We start from the raw sequence: 14,599 nt of genomic DNA, 5'->3' as shown, positions 1-14,599 counted from the left end.
TGGAAAATGTTGTGGGATGATGTGAAATAAAATTGCTGGCAGTTGAAACTCATCACTAAACAAACTAATATAAATAAATGTAAATTAATATAAACTAATATAAAATGTATTAATGAATTAAATTACAAAATTACATTAATGTATACTTTTTATTTTAAAATAATTTTTAGTCTGTTTTAAATTATATTACTTTAATTATAAAACTTATATATTTTAATGATCTAATTTTATAATTAAAATAATTATATAAAACAGACAAATAGATATATATAGTGAATATATACACACATATACACACATATATATATATATATATATATATATATATATATATATACTATATATATATATATATATACACACACACACACATATACATATATATATATATATATATAAAATTGGTGTAGGGTTTACTTTTCAACCATCTTCCCTCAGAAATTGCTTGTAAATTTGAATTTCACAAGTAATTACAAAGAAACGCACATTGGATTAAACATGAAATTTTGAAATAGAAAGACTGAAGTAGTATTTTCTTGTAAAACATACAACATATATATATATACAAAGTATCAAGAAAATGGCAGCTGGTTTCATATGACACAATAGAGCAGACATGGAGATTTTTGGAATGTTTTCCGTAGGTTGTGTAGCACTGACCGTTATCTCGTCTCACTCTATTCAGGTCAAAGATTTCTCAAGTAAAACTTTTTGCTTCTGGATGTTAACAAAGGTAACAAATATGCTATATTTACATAGTGTCTTACTCAGCATGTTAGTGATTCCCATGGCAGCTATTTCTAAGAATTCCCTGACGCAGTGGGGGAGCAGCACAAATGCACCTGTACCCACCTGAACTGGTCAAACCGGTTTCTGCCGGAGCACAGGTGAATGTTGACACTTTGTCTGGGCAAGACTAAACAGCTCATCACAGATCGTCGCAGCAACAAGCCTGTTTAACTGACAATAAAATAAGAAGAACTAAAGGTCATTTATATGCTCTAATAAAGCAATAAGTATTACGGATGGTGTTACTGGGAACAACAAATATAAAAGATTTGAAAGGAACAAAAATATATTACATTATACATGTAGTTGAAATGTTTCTAACCTATATTTTGTGTTGTGAAAAAACAGAAAAATGTCCTCAGAATTTAAGTAAATATGCCTGCAGGATGGGGATAGTCTTATAATTATAAACTGAAGATTGATTGTAAGGTTAATGTGATGTCCCAGGCAAAGGGTGTGTGTGTGTGTGTGTGTGTGTGTGTGTGTGTGTGTGTGTGTTTTCCTTGAGTGTTTAAATCTTAACCTGTTTCAAATATCACATTCAGAAAAATAAACATAATATCTGAGTCAAACAAAGACACCCTCCCTTTGTTGATAAGGGGCTGTTTCACATGGGATTGGTTCTGAGTAGGCTGTAAGCCTTGAACACAATGGATAAACAATCTTTTGAGACTTACCATAGAAGGCTGAATCATTTCAACTTTACAACTTGTTGTGTTTTAATTATAGGAACAACATATTATATGAGCAACAATAAAATTTACATTTACAAAAACGCTTGTGATACTAAGATTACAAGCTTGTAGTTCATAAAGTTAATCTTCTTAGTTACATACAAAACTTAGTACAGCTTAATAGTAGCCTATTAAGTAGTAGCCTTCGTAATATTTAAGTCAACACAATGTTTTGTTTTGATAATTAATGTAATGTGCAGCATGTGTTTGGCGGATGTTTTGTATGGTAAATGTATGCCCACTAGTGGCCACATATATGTATTTGTTTTGGAGACAAGTTTCAGACGAGTGACGCAGCCTGCCCTACGGACACTTATTGCGCGGTTTATTGTTTTATTATTGTCATTTTCTATTACATACACCTCGAAACGCGTTAGATCAGTACCTATATATGTAACATCTAGTAACTGGAAGTGGAAAACACTACATTCAAAACTAAGCTAATGATATAATTGATATAATTTGTCGTGAGGGGAAGTGTCTTCAGTGTGGCTTTTACACCACTTCGCACGCGAGTTAGTTTTAGCGGAGAGAGAAATGTAGGCTGTCTCGTGTGCCAGTTTAAAAAGTGTTTTTATGTTCAGAAAGTTTAAATAATAGAATGTAATAATAAAATTGCTTTGTGCTTGAGTGCCACAGGAAGCACTGGCCACTCCCCCACTCTGTCGCTTTCTTCCCACTGAAACTCATCAAGTCATTACACACTGCCATGCCTCACAGAAACTCATTTAAATATAATCAGTGTTCTCTGAGAGGGAAGTAGGCCAGCACATTGCTTATGATGTCACACCTAACAAACACAGACCAGTTTCGGGCTGTCTTCTCTTTTATTTTTTAACTTCACATAAAATGTTATATGGGTTTGGATTTGTGCTTTTTATATCTTTCTGTCTCCTCAGGCTCTCTGGGTGTGTCCAGGTTCATCTTTGAGAACCGTAGTTTTTATTGAATATCCAGTAACATGTTTATCAAGTTCCTCGTGTCAAATATAGGTTATTTATCAACTTGGTGGATTAATCAAATGCTTACTGGCTCAGAGTCTGAAGTCAATGATGTATTTACACTCAAAATCTCTCACGTATTCTCTGCACTGCAAGTGTTTTCACTTTAAACAAACAGATTAACTGTTTTTCTGCGACCCCTTCTCTCTTAAGTTGTTGTCTTATCAGGAATGCATAATTAGTTAATGTTGTTTAGCAAATACGCAAATCCTGTCTCAGAGACCAAAAGATATGAAGCATAAACAAAACAAAATAAAAGTAATATGTATTGTAGAATAAATAAAATTTTGATTATTAATTTGATGTGGAAAAAATGTCACAAAATGATAATGTAATGACATTTAGGGGAACTTAATTCATCTCCATTCCCATGATACGTTTGTAAAAGCCATAAACTAGGAGCTTCAACATTTGTTTGATTTTCTGTGGTTATGATATTGATAAGAATTAGTATCAATGTAATGATGTGTGCTTGAGTAAAGTTGTAGTGCTTTGGATTAACGATTCTGTTTAACAGTTTCATTCTAACATTCCCACTCACAACACAAGAGTACATTTTTCCTATTGTCAACATTGCCACATACTCCTGCTTTCATAAGTGTGTACACATCTGAAGAATTGTTCCCTTTTTCTCCAAAGTGAACAAAACTTAAACTGTAATACAGATACTGGCATAATATAATGGGTTACCTTATCACAATTTCATTTTACCTGGACTCTCTCAACAAGTTTTGCATTTTTGAAACCGAAACTTGCGGTTTGATTTCTTCCAAAGCATTATCTAACCTTCTCAATTATGCATGGACGTAGCCTATCAGTTTCTTAGTTTCACTTCCGTATACACTTGTTTTTGGGTTACGTCACTAAATTTAATCGTTTAGTTAGAAAACCAGGAAATGGAAATCTAAAATATATTCTAAATACATAAACGTTTTACGGTTTGACTTTATGGCCTGCAATCGAAGGTGGCCTAGATTGCTACCAGGACTTTGAATTCAGTAGTTAGTTTAAGTATACTGCTTTCTAAAGAAGGCAGACCTTGTGAGACAGCGTAAATCTCAATTTAATTTCATTGAGGAAGTTTATAAACAATAACAGCAATATTTATTTGATTAGATTGAACAGATACTGCTAGATATTTTGAGTTGCCAGGCATTTTCCACATCCCTCTTACGCCTTTACAGAAACATATACATTTATTTTTAAATGCTATATATTTATATTCTTTTATTTTTCATTTTTAAAAATAATTTTTAAAAAATATTTCAAGGATTTGAAATTAATCTGTCAGCATTTTGCTCACTTTGATTTATTGAATGGCTTTAAGACTAGTAGTGTATCATCCAAGTCATATAATTTATGGGCTTTTCTAGAGCTTTTTTTTAGCACCATCATATTTCATTCTGCTAAATAACTCATTTTGAAAGGAAATCAGTTGATGACAGCAAATTGTTTGTTATATTTGGGTGAACCACGCCTTCAAGACTTCAGTATGCATGCATTATGGCCTAAACTAAGGTGTTTACATTAGTGTTGTCAATGATTGTTCATTAAAGAGCATTTTTTACAGATCTACCTTGGGTTATCTATTAACATCGGCAAATAGTCCCAACCTTTGGTTTAAACAAACGTTAGGTGGAAGCTACATTGTCTAAGTGCTACACAAAAAGCAGCTCCCCTTTTTTATGAGCATGCTAACCAATACTAAGATTGCGCCTTATCATCCGATGTAAGAACTCAGGTAACTCAGCCCTTTTTCTCAGAACAAGGGAAATTTTTGCCAGGACAGAACATTCCAGCTGCCCTTGAAGAGGAGATTCAGTGTGTCAACACCCACCTTCATGCTTGAATGGTCCTTTGGTGAATTTGGAGATTCCTGATGTAATTGTCTCAAGGACTTACACAGACGAAGTGAGAGCCTCAGTGAACATAAGAGAGAGCACAACAGAGATCCGAGAGTTTTAAAGGAGAAAGAGTGAAGACATGGCGGCTTTTGGTCTGGAGTTAGTAGGCGTCACGCTCTCGGTTCTTGGCTGGATTCTCAGCATTGTGTGCTGTGCTTTGCCCATGTGGAGGGTCACGGCATTCATCGGCACCAATATCGTCACAGCACAGGTGTACTGGGAGGGAATCTGGATGAGCTGTGTGGTTCAGAGTACCGGACAGATGCAATGTAAAGTCTACGACTCTATGTTGGCTCTTCCTGCGGACCTACAGGCGGCTCGCGCTCTGGTGGTGGTGGCCATCATCGTGGGTGTCCTTGCGCTCTTTGTGGCTATAGTTGGGGCCAAATGCACCAACTGCATTGAGGATGAATCGGCCAAAGCCCGTGTGATGATCAGCTCTGGTGCCGCTTTCATAACAGCTGCAGTCTTGCAGCTTATTCCTGTGTCCTGGTCAGCAAACACTGTCATTTTGGAGTTCTACAGCCCAGTTGTACCAGAAGCTCAGAAGATGGAAATAGGAGCATCGCTGTACCTTGGCTGGGCTGCTGCGGCTCTGTTGCTGGTCGGAGGCTCCATTCTGTGCTGCAGTTGTCCACCTAAGGATGAGATAAGGTACCCGCCACAAAGTCGTATAGCCTACTCAGCCCACCACTCAGTAGCTCCAAGCACCTACAACAAGAGAGACTATGTCTGAGGACTTTTGAGGACTTTTACTGTCAGTCTTTCATTGAAAGATAATTGTGACCATATGGGTTGGAGGTAACTCAAAATCTTGTTTACTTTTTCTCCATGTGAATACTTCTACATGCTTTTGTTTTGTTCGGTGTCCATTGTCACTCCACACTTTGTTAGGTATATTTTAGCACAAGTTGCATAAATCATCTTGTATGTTTTAAATCAAATTTGTCAGTTGATTTATAAAGGAAAAAAGTCAGCGGTTTTATTTTTGTAGTCTTGTCTGTTTTCATTTACTATTTTTACTTTATTTTCTTTTGCAGTTTTTACACTTTTACCAAAGCTGTTTGTGAATTTATATTTTTTTATACTTTCACTTAAAAGAATAAAAATGGATTATCTGCTAATGGCTTAAAACAAAATGGAAAATCTTGTGTTGTGCTAATATGTTTATGCTGTAATCAACTCTGTAAATGTTTAGTTGTGTTTAATGTTTATTTTAGTAGCATTCTCATTCTTATTCATTGAAACTCTGTCAAGCTATAAGTTCAAGTTCCACTGGACAACACAACAGAGAAACTATGAGACTATGTGCAGGCACCTCCCAAAGTTTCATCAGATTAAATATATTGTGCATATTGTTGTGTTTTTATCACTGATTAATTAGAATAGGCCTATATATTTGAATAAGTATAACTGAGTGAATTGAATTATTGATTATTAAAAAATACAAATAAATGAAACAACCTGTACGTCTTCATTTCAGATCTTTGATCATTTGAGTTTGAATAATTATTAAGAGATTTCCACACTGAGCGCTAACGTAGCTAGCTTAACCCTGTAACTGTTAAGGTCACTTAAACAGCGGGAAATCTTTTTAAACAGCGGGAAAAAGCCACTTTTACCCCTCGGTTTAATGGTGTAAAACAGTTGGGTGGTCTAATTTTACAGCATCGCTGCTTTCATAAACTAAAGAGAGTGCTTACCTCAGTTACATTTTCTTAAGCTTTTTAACGTTACTTGTATGTCGCAGAAACCTTCACTTCTCTAAAAAATAATGACGTGCAGCGACGGCAAATGCGTAAACCGAGGTGAAAAGACTACATTTGTTTACACCATTGTAGGTTATGAGCGATTTAAAGCAGCTACAGTGGATTTACGTGGCGAAATTTTAAAATATAGTCAAGCAGTTTTTAAAACGGTCGCGCCCCAGTCACGAGCTGTATTCGACCAATCAATACTGACCTCATAAATACACAAATAAGAATTTTAGTCACCGTGAAATCAAAATTGACAATGCTTATTACTTTTAATCATTTTTATGATGTCATTTTTGATCATTTTATGATCAAATGTTTATTAGTGCACATCCGTTTTTTTAATCCATGTGCCTTCGTAAACTTTATTGAAATATATCTTCCCCTCCCACTTGCAACCAACCCTTCTCTTCTCTTCTCTTAAAACATGTTTACTAGCGCAAGGGAGGGACAACCTGTCACTCACAACGGTCCAACGATCAAATTCAATTCCTGCCCTACATTTTTTCTTGTCCACCGTTTGACTGAGGTAAACAAAAATGTCATGTAATGTAAATGTAAACTAAAATAAAATCTTTTTTATACAAATCTATAATCATAGAAAAGACAATTCTGAGAATTACAGAATGACATAGCTATAAACATACTTAGCAGTTAGGCTTATTTGGGGAAAGGGATCGGCCATAAACTCTGTTATAATTTTATTTCCGCATTTCACCAGATTTCGACATCTGTTGTTTTGTGAAATTTTACATCCTCTAAAAACTTAAAAAGGTTTTTTTGAAAGATATTTTCAGTGTTTCTGAGAATAGGCTTTTTAACGCAACTGCCGTAAATCACAGCACTCTTGAGTTGTTTCCACAGCATGCTGATAGCTTTAAAAACGTCTTGTCATTCAGACATAGCCTCTTAGTTACATCACAAAAGCTCATTTCCCCTGTTTTATGATGCTGCAGACGGAGAAGAGGAAAAAGAGTCACCAATAACAGATTTGCAATGGACTTATGTTAGCCATAAAGCATAGGCTAATTGCTCCTATAAAGCGTAACAGTTGCATGAGGGATACCATGTTAGCACAGCATCAAAACCTGACAATTTATTAGATTAAAATCATGTTTTTGCTTAATACTCATTTTATAATGTCAGTCAAGTGTTTGAAATAATCTTCTGTAATCCGATGTGACTTATCACAGAATGAGCCAGAAAATAAATTATTTTAATATTCTATGCAGTGTATGTCGATTAGCACTGCATTAGAAATATACTTTATTTTTACAAAAATACCTGAGATTGATTTAAGAACACAGAAAAACTAGTAATTTATAACTAATGAAAACAAAAACGACACTTTATTACTGACTGTAATATCGTTGCTTATGTTACTAATTGTATTGTATGTTTTAACGGCAGAAACTTAAAAAAAAAAAAAAAAAATTAGCGTAATCATTAAAATGATATGCAGTCAGCTGAAATATTTTAAACTCATATTATTATTTAATGTCAAGATATGTATTTATTTGATGAGTAAACATATAATAACCTGATGCAGTCACACGGTCATTATAATTTTACAAAATAAACCCCTTCATGGTTTTACAAGACACCCTATTGGGTTTAATGTGCAACTGTGACTGGGTGATTGTGCTTTATCTTTTACATAAACCACACACGGAGGCTACCTGTACTTTGCATTTCTCAAAACTTGATAATATAATGTGATGAAGTTTCTCTATCCATCCGATGCCCGTGACTAACCGTTGCCAGAAACAGACTAGCACGAAAACAAACCTTTCACAAAACATTTTGCACCTGGGGTGGCCAACCATATTTCAATGGGGGCCCTGGCCAACATGTAGACCCGCCCCTGACTAAAGGATCCAATGTGAAACGTTCAGTGTGATTAAGGTGAAATATTATCCCTGTTCTCCACCCCATTGATTATTGACCTGTTCTTCCAGGTTCTTTTTCCTGACTGAGCCTGTTACTCTGCTTCACATAATGTTAGTAGGAATTGGATTACAAGCGAAAGCAAAAACCAATGCATTGTTCATCTCTCCGCAGTGACCATAGAAGGCAGGTGACGTGCACAAACCTGTATTACATCCACCTGTGTCATCAAGCTAAGATCCTCCTCCACCCGCACCTGTCTTTTTGGGAATATAAAGGCTTCAAAACACCTTCATAGGCAATACAAAGACGGGAAGGATTGGGACGCTTACATCTATATATTGACATCTCAGCACTTGGTAAATAATCTTCCACCATTTTTTAATCTTCAATTTGATAGTACTGCTTTTATTTATGAAATTCACCATAGCCAATTTCTAATTTTCCTAGGGGAAAAAGTACATCTAACAGGCACCATGTCGATGGGAATGGAGATTGGGGGCATTGCCCTGGGCATTATCGGCTGGATCATTAGCATTGTCGCTTGCGCCCTACCTATGTGGCGCGTCTCGGCCTTCGTTGGCGCAAACATCGTCACGGCACAAAACATCTGGGAAGGTTTGTGGATGAATTGTGTTGTACAGAGCACCGGACAGATGCAATGCAAGATTTACGACTCCATGCTAGCACTGTCACAGGACATGCAGGCTTCCAGAGCCATGTCGGTCATCGCCATCATCTTGGCCATTCTGGGCGTGATGATCTCCATCATGGGCGCCAAATGCACCAATTGTATCGAGGATGAAGCAGCCAAGGCTAAAGTCATGATCGTCTCCGGCATCATGTTCATTCTTTCCGGCATCCTGGAGCTCATTCCGGCAGCCTGGGTTGCAAACCAAATCATTCGGGACTTCTACAACCCGTTACTGCCTGCCGCTCAGCAAAGAGAGATCGGGGCATCAATCTACATTGGGTTTGCTGCTGCTGTTCTGTTAATGATTGGAGGAGCATTGCTGTGCTGCACCTGTCCTCCAAAAGAGAAGAAGTACAATCCACCGAGAATGGGCTACTCCGCCCCACGCTCTACCAGTGCTGGATATGACAAGAAGGACTATGTTTAAATATTTGTTGGGGGAAAAAAAATGAAGAAAAGAAGGATTTGAAGATCTCACACAAAGGGTGGAGATACTTCTGAAAGGACTCCGCAATGAAGGGTCATACGATGCTGTCAATATTTGCTTTTCGTCTGACTGGTGTGTGTGTCTGTGTGTGTGTGTGTGTTAAGGGCTGGTTTCATAGGTTTACTAGTCAGGGATTTTTGTGTTCATACATTTCCTGTTTGATACTATTTTATATGCTGTTGTTTAAATGTGGCCATTTTTGTTTGAAATGACACAAAACTGGTGTCAAAATGTATTCTTTGCTCTGTGTAAGCAGACTTAAATAAGTAGAGATGTGCAAATTTTGTCTATCACTAATGTATGTTGACAGGAAGAGGAAGACTTTAGCTCTTTACATGTATTTGCTTAGGAAAATTCCACTGGACACAGAAATGGAATATATATTTTGTTTTGTTTTTACTTTTAGGTTTCAGTTGTGTCTATTCTTGAGGACATCAAGTTTTTTTTCTGTATAGTTCCCCATGTTTTGTACAGTTGTTTTATTATTCATACATATTTTACAGAGTTTAAAGATTGAACACATTTTCTAGATTTTCATAACCATTTAAGACTGTGACTAATATTTTTCAATTGTATTGCTTTTATATTATCAAAATTGATTGTGTGGTAAAATAAAACAGTACAAAAGCTAGTAAATAAAACAAATGGTCAGTTACAGCATAACAGTAGACTGTTGGAGTGGTTGTACCTGTTTGGCCCTTTGTTCTACAATTGGGGCAGTAATTTGAATACATGTCTGAGAGAGACCACTCAGCATACAAACCTTAAGCAAGCTGTACTGTTTGCTATTGGTGGTGGCAGACAGATCCAACCAAAACCAGTCTGAATAAACAGATTTATAATACATTTATAAGGCACGAAATGGTTAGCTTAATATATGCATATATGTCTGTATTTAATTCCATTGTAATTTCAACATAACTGCAATAAAAACAGAATTCATGCTCTGAGAGTTGTTTAGATCCATCCAGCTGATACATATTGAGCAGCAAACAAAACATCAAGAAAGTTTGAGCTTTTTGATTAAAAATTAAATTCCACACACTGCATTAAGTACAAGTTACTTTATTCTTGGTAAAAGAGAGATTTTAAGAGTAAAATCTATAACCATATATTGAAACAGACTCTTGGTTATGAATTATATTGCAATATCAGGCAACAGGCCATGAAACCATGGTGAGTTGCAAACACATAACCCTAAGGGATATTAATTCAAGCCTGCGCTCTGTAATGTTGTTCCCATAGACACAATCCTGGGTGACGCCTTCTTCTCCACCTGTTAGAGGAGGAGGGGGAGGGGAACTCCACGTAGGAGAATGACTAATGTGTTTGCTGTAAAGTTTCCTTGGAATTCAATCCTGAATTCTCATCTAGTGTGAATATACAGAACATTTATGTAATTATTCATTTATTATTTTTATTATTTATATACAGCAGCACAAACATTATTGTGCTTTTTCCTGCATGTTCAACAAATCCATTGTTAAAAACACTAAGTAAACTGTTAGGTAGGATGAAATAAGTTCCTGCTGTTTTTTTTTTTTTTTTTTTTTGGTGTAGAGAATGAGGAAGCGTTTAAGTGTTTTATACTAAACAAATTATTTAGAGAGATTATTGTAAAATCAATTTCAGGACTTACAAAACAAGACAAACAAAAAGATTAACCAAAATAAAGATTTATATGCTCTGCTATTGTATTAAGAGATCAAATTTCTAACAACTCTGAGACAGTTGTCAAGTTCACCTTGAACTTTTCAATACCTTCTAGTGGCACTCTGTGGCACTTCTTGTTTGAATTATTCACTGATTTAAATAAGTATCCACAATTAAATAATTCTGCATAGAATAATTATACTAACCAAATGTCACTTTGTTTTGTTTAGTTGTCATAGTTTCATCGTCATGTTCTGCTTAATTTTAGTCATGTTCTGGTTAATTTCCTTGTCATGGTTTTCCCCTAATTTCTGTCAGAGTTCTCTTTTGTTTGTTATTATGGTTTCTAATTAGTCCACACCTGTTCCTAGTTTCGTTAACGATTATCTCTGTGTATATAAGCCATTAGTTTTCTCTGTCTCATGTTTGTCGTTGTTAATGCTAAATTATGTTTTATTAACAAAGTTTGAGGGGAGCACGTTCAGATAATCTACCCAATCAGCACAAGAGGAGGCTTATATAGGCTGCATCCAAAAACTTAGGCAGCTGACTAGTTGCCTCGCTGCCCTATCAAGCAATGACTTTGCAGGTAGCGTTTGCACACGAAGGTGATTTCGGACAGACTTCTGAGGCATCATAACGGTTAGTGATCTACAGCAAAATAGAACGAGCTTTGGTGATAACTAAGCAAATATTTAAGAACTACAATTGTAATTTCTCGCTAGAAATGACATCAAAAGTGGAAAACAATGGTCAAAAATGTACATTTACACACAAACTGACCACCAACCGCAACTTTCAGACGCCTTCTTTATTTTTTAGCTCCACTATCACAGAGTGGAAAGCTTAGGATTGTGGGATATCAAAGGCAGCAAAGGATATGCTGCCTTCAAAAATCGTTTAGATAAAGGTATCTCAGGAGTCAGGAAGTGAAGCTAACTTTGAATTCGGACATGCCTTGATGCCTTTCTACCTTGGAATGCGTCCTCCGAAGGCAGCATTTTTCAGTTTCCGGATACAGCCATAGAGAGCCAATTTACCTCTGTTCAGCAATAGTTTTTCCAGCATTTGGCCCCACTCTATGTGCCCAACATACCCGAATTCGAGCTCGGAAGAATCTTTCCTCCATAGGGAATCACCACCGCAATCCACTAGCCTAAGGAGCTACTCTCCTATGTCTAAACACCGGCACACACAGAAACATTCAGGAGTGTAGAAATTGTCAACGCCGTACTGTGATCTATCAATAAAATAACTGCAAAGCTATGACAGATATTTCTTTCTGTTTTGAAGTAACCTAAACACAAGTGATACAAGTAACAGAAGAAATTATCTATACAGAGCAATAGTTTTGTGGGCAGTTCTATGACTCGTGGCACAGTTTAAAGACCCCTTGTGGTGAAAATCAAGTTTTTAATGTTGCTTATATGTCTATGTGGTATTTTTAATATGCTTTAACACAAAACATGTGCAAATTCATCAGTCAACACCAGGGCTGGACTGGGACAAAAAACAAGCCCTGGCATTTTTGGTCCACCGCTACAATCCAGAATCGATCCAGTCAGACACCACCCATCTATATATATATACACACTGTCGTTCAAAACACACACACACTCAAACAAAGAATAAAGAGACAAATTACATAAACATAGCTTTAAGTTTTTAAGTCTAACAGTGTCAGGGAATGAACACAGACAGAGGATCCAAGTGCAAGAATAACAATATTTATTGACAGGAAAATGCTGTACAATAACTTCACTCCAAGGGTCAGTCGAGGCAGAGGCTGTGGCGTGCAGAGTGGCGAGGCACTGGGTGGCGCAGGGCTACAGCGGGTATCAGAGAACAAGGATAATCCAACCCAGAAAACAGGGCACACGACGAAAGTCCAGAATCCAAAAACCAGGAAGAAACACACGGAGAACACGACACCGGGAACAGCCTGCAACGAACTGACAAAGACACATAAAGACAAGCACAATATATAACAACCACTAACAAGACACGGCTGGCAACAGATCGCAATCAGACCATAATGGGTGACGCCCACACAATCATTCACTCACACCCAACACCCACACACACACACACACACACACACAACAACACACGAGGGTGAGTAAGTGAATCCATGAACCGTGACAGTACCCCCTCTCCTATGAGCGCCTCCTGGCGCTCCCAGGAGAGCCTACCTGTTGATAGTAATCATCAATAAGAGAGTGATCCAGGATGTCCCTGGCAGGAACCCAACTCCTCTCCTCCGGACCGTAACCCTCCCAGTCCACCAAGTACTGGAATCCGCGTCCCCTTCGCCTAGCGTCCAAAATACGACGAACCGAATAAACGGGTTCCCCATCTACGAGACGCGGCGGGGGGGGAACCGGAACCGGCGGATTAATGTTAGCATGAAAAACAGGTTTGATTTTAGATACGTGGAATACGGGGTGAATTCTACGGTACGCTGGGGGGAATTTGAGGCGGACTGTCACCGGACTAAGAATCTTGGTGACAGTAAACGGGCCAATGAATTTAGGTGCCAACTTATTACATACGGAGCGGAGCGGAATGTTCCTGGAAGAAAGCCACACTTTTTGTCCGACGACGTATACGGGAGGCTTCAGCCGGTGGCGATCGGCCTGGGCCTTGGTGCGCGCTCCCACCTGAATAAGAGTCTCTCGGGCTCTTCTCCACGTGTGACGACACCTCTGGACGAAGGCGTGAGCGGAGGGGACCGCGACTTCGGATTCCAGACTAGGAAAGATAGGTGGCTGGTAACCTAGACTACACTGGAAAGGCGACAGGCCCGTAGCCGACACTGGTAACGAGTTGTGCGCGTACTCCACCCAAGGAAGCTGCTGACTCCAGGATGAAGGATTCTGAGCTACCCGACATCGCAACGTTCTCCCCAAATCCTGGTTGGCTCTCTCAGCTTGCCCGTTACTCTGGGGATGGAACCCAGATGACAAACTAACAGTCGCTCCCAGTAATCTGCAAAACTCCTTCCAGAATCTGGAGGTAAACTGGGATCCCCTGTCAGAAACCACGTCTACCGGGAGGCCATGAATACGAAAGACGTGATTAATGACAGTAACCGCTGTCTCCTTGGCAGAGGGTAATTTGGGCAAGGGGATGAAATGTGCCGCCTTCGAGAACCGGTCCACTACGGTCAAAATCACCGTATTGCCCTGTGAAGGAGGGAGGCCTGTTACGAAATCTAGCGCTATGTGGGACCAGGGTCTTGAAGGGACAGACAGCGGTTGAAGAAGCCCATCTGGGGAACGATTAGAAATCTTACCACGAGCGCAGACAGAGCAAGCCAAAACAAAATTGCGAACATCGCGAGCCATGCAGGGCCACCAGAATCGTTGCTTAACCAAAAACATGGTACGACTAACCCCTGGATGACAAGCCAGATTGGAATCATGGCCCCATCGGATAACGTCTGGCCGTAACCTCTCTGGTACAAATAATCGACTCGGTGGGCACCCGGGCGGAGGCGTTACCCCTTCTAAGGCCGTGTGGACCTTCGACTCGACCTCCCATGTGAGTGAAGAGACAATGAGTCTCTCAGGTAAAATACACTCGGGAGTGGACGGGCGCTCGGAACGATCAAAAATACGAGATAAAGCATCGGGCTTGATGTTCTTAGACCCGGGACGATATGATAGAGAAAAATCGAAACGACCGAAAAACAGA

General features: G+C 38.4%; 2 protein-coding genes across 2 annotated transcripts; both read left to right on the top strand.

The window, feature by feature from the left end:
• Positions 1–4,179: 4,179 nt before the first annotated feature.
• cldn3d (claudin 3d) lies at positions 4,180–5,891 on the top strand. The gene has a single exon (XM_051877439.1). The coding sequence runs from the start codon at positions 4,508–4,510 to the stop codon at positions 5,162–5,164; it is 657 nt and encodes a 218-aa protein (XP_051733399.1). The 5' UTR covers positions 4,180–4,507; the 3' UTR covers positions 5,165–5,891.
• A 2,020-nt stretch (positions 5,892–7,911) lies between these two features.
• On the top strand, positions 7,912–10,200 carry cldn3c (claudin 3c). Its single transcript, XM_051877442.1, has 2 exons — positions 7,912–8,428; positions 8,520–10,200. The coding sequence occupies exon 2, from the start codon at positions 8,546–8,548 to the stop codon at positions 9,188–9,190; it is 645 nt and encodes a 214-aa protein (XP_051733402.1). The 5' UTR covers positions 7,912–8,428; positions 8,520–8,545; the 3' UTR covers positions 9,191–10,200.
• The last annotated feature ends 4,399 nt before the right edge of the window (positions 10,201–14,599 follow it).

The sequence above is a fragment of the Ctenopharyngodon idella genome, chromosome 21 (genome assembly GCF_019924925.1).
Source record: "Ctenopharyngodon idella isolate HZGC_01 chromosome 21, HZGC01, whole genome shotgun sequence".
NCBI lineage: Eukaryota > Metazoa > Chordata > Actinopteri > Cypriniformes > Xenocyprididae > Ctenopharyngodon > Ctenopharyngodon idella.
This window is presented reverse-complemented; position numbering and strand designations above follow the sequence as displayed.

Excerpts from the sequence above, each read along its gene's own strand:
- cldn3d (XM_051877439.1), top strand. The coding sequence starts at position 4,508 with ATGGCGGCTTTTGGTCTGGAGTTAGTAGGCGTCACGCTCTCGGTTCTT.
- cldn3c (XM_051877442.1), top strand. The coding sequence starts at position 8,546 with ATGTCGATGGGAATGGAGATTGGGGGCATTGCCCTGGGCATTATCGGC.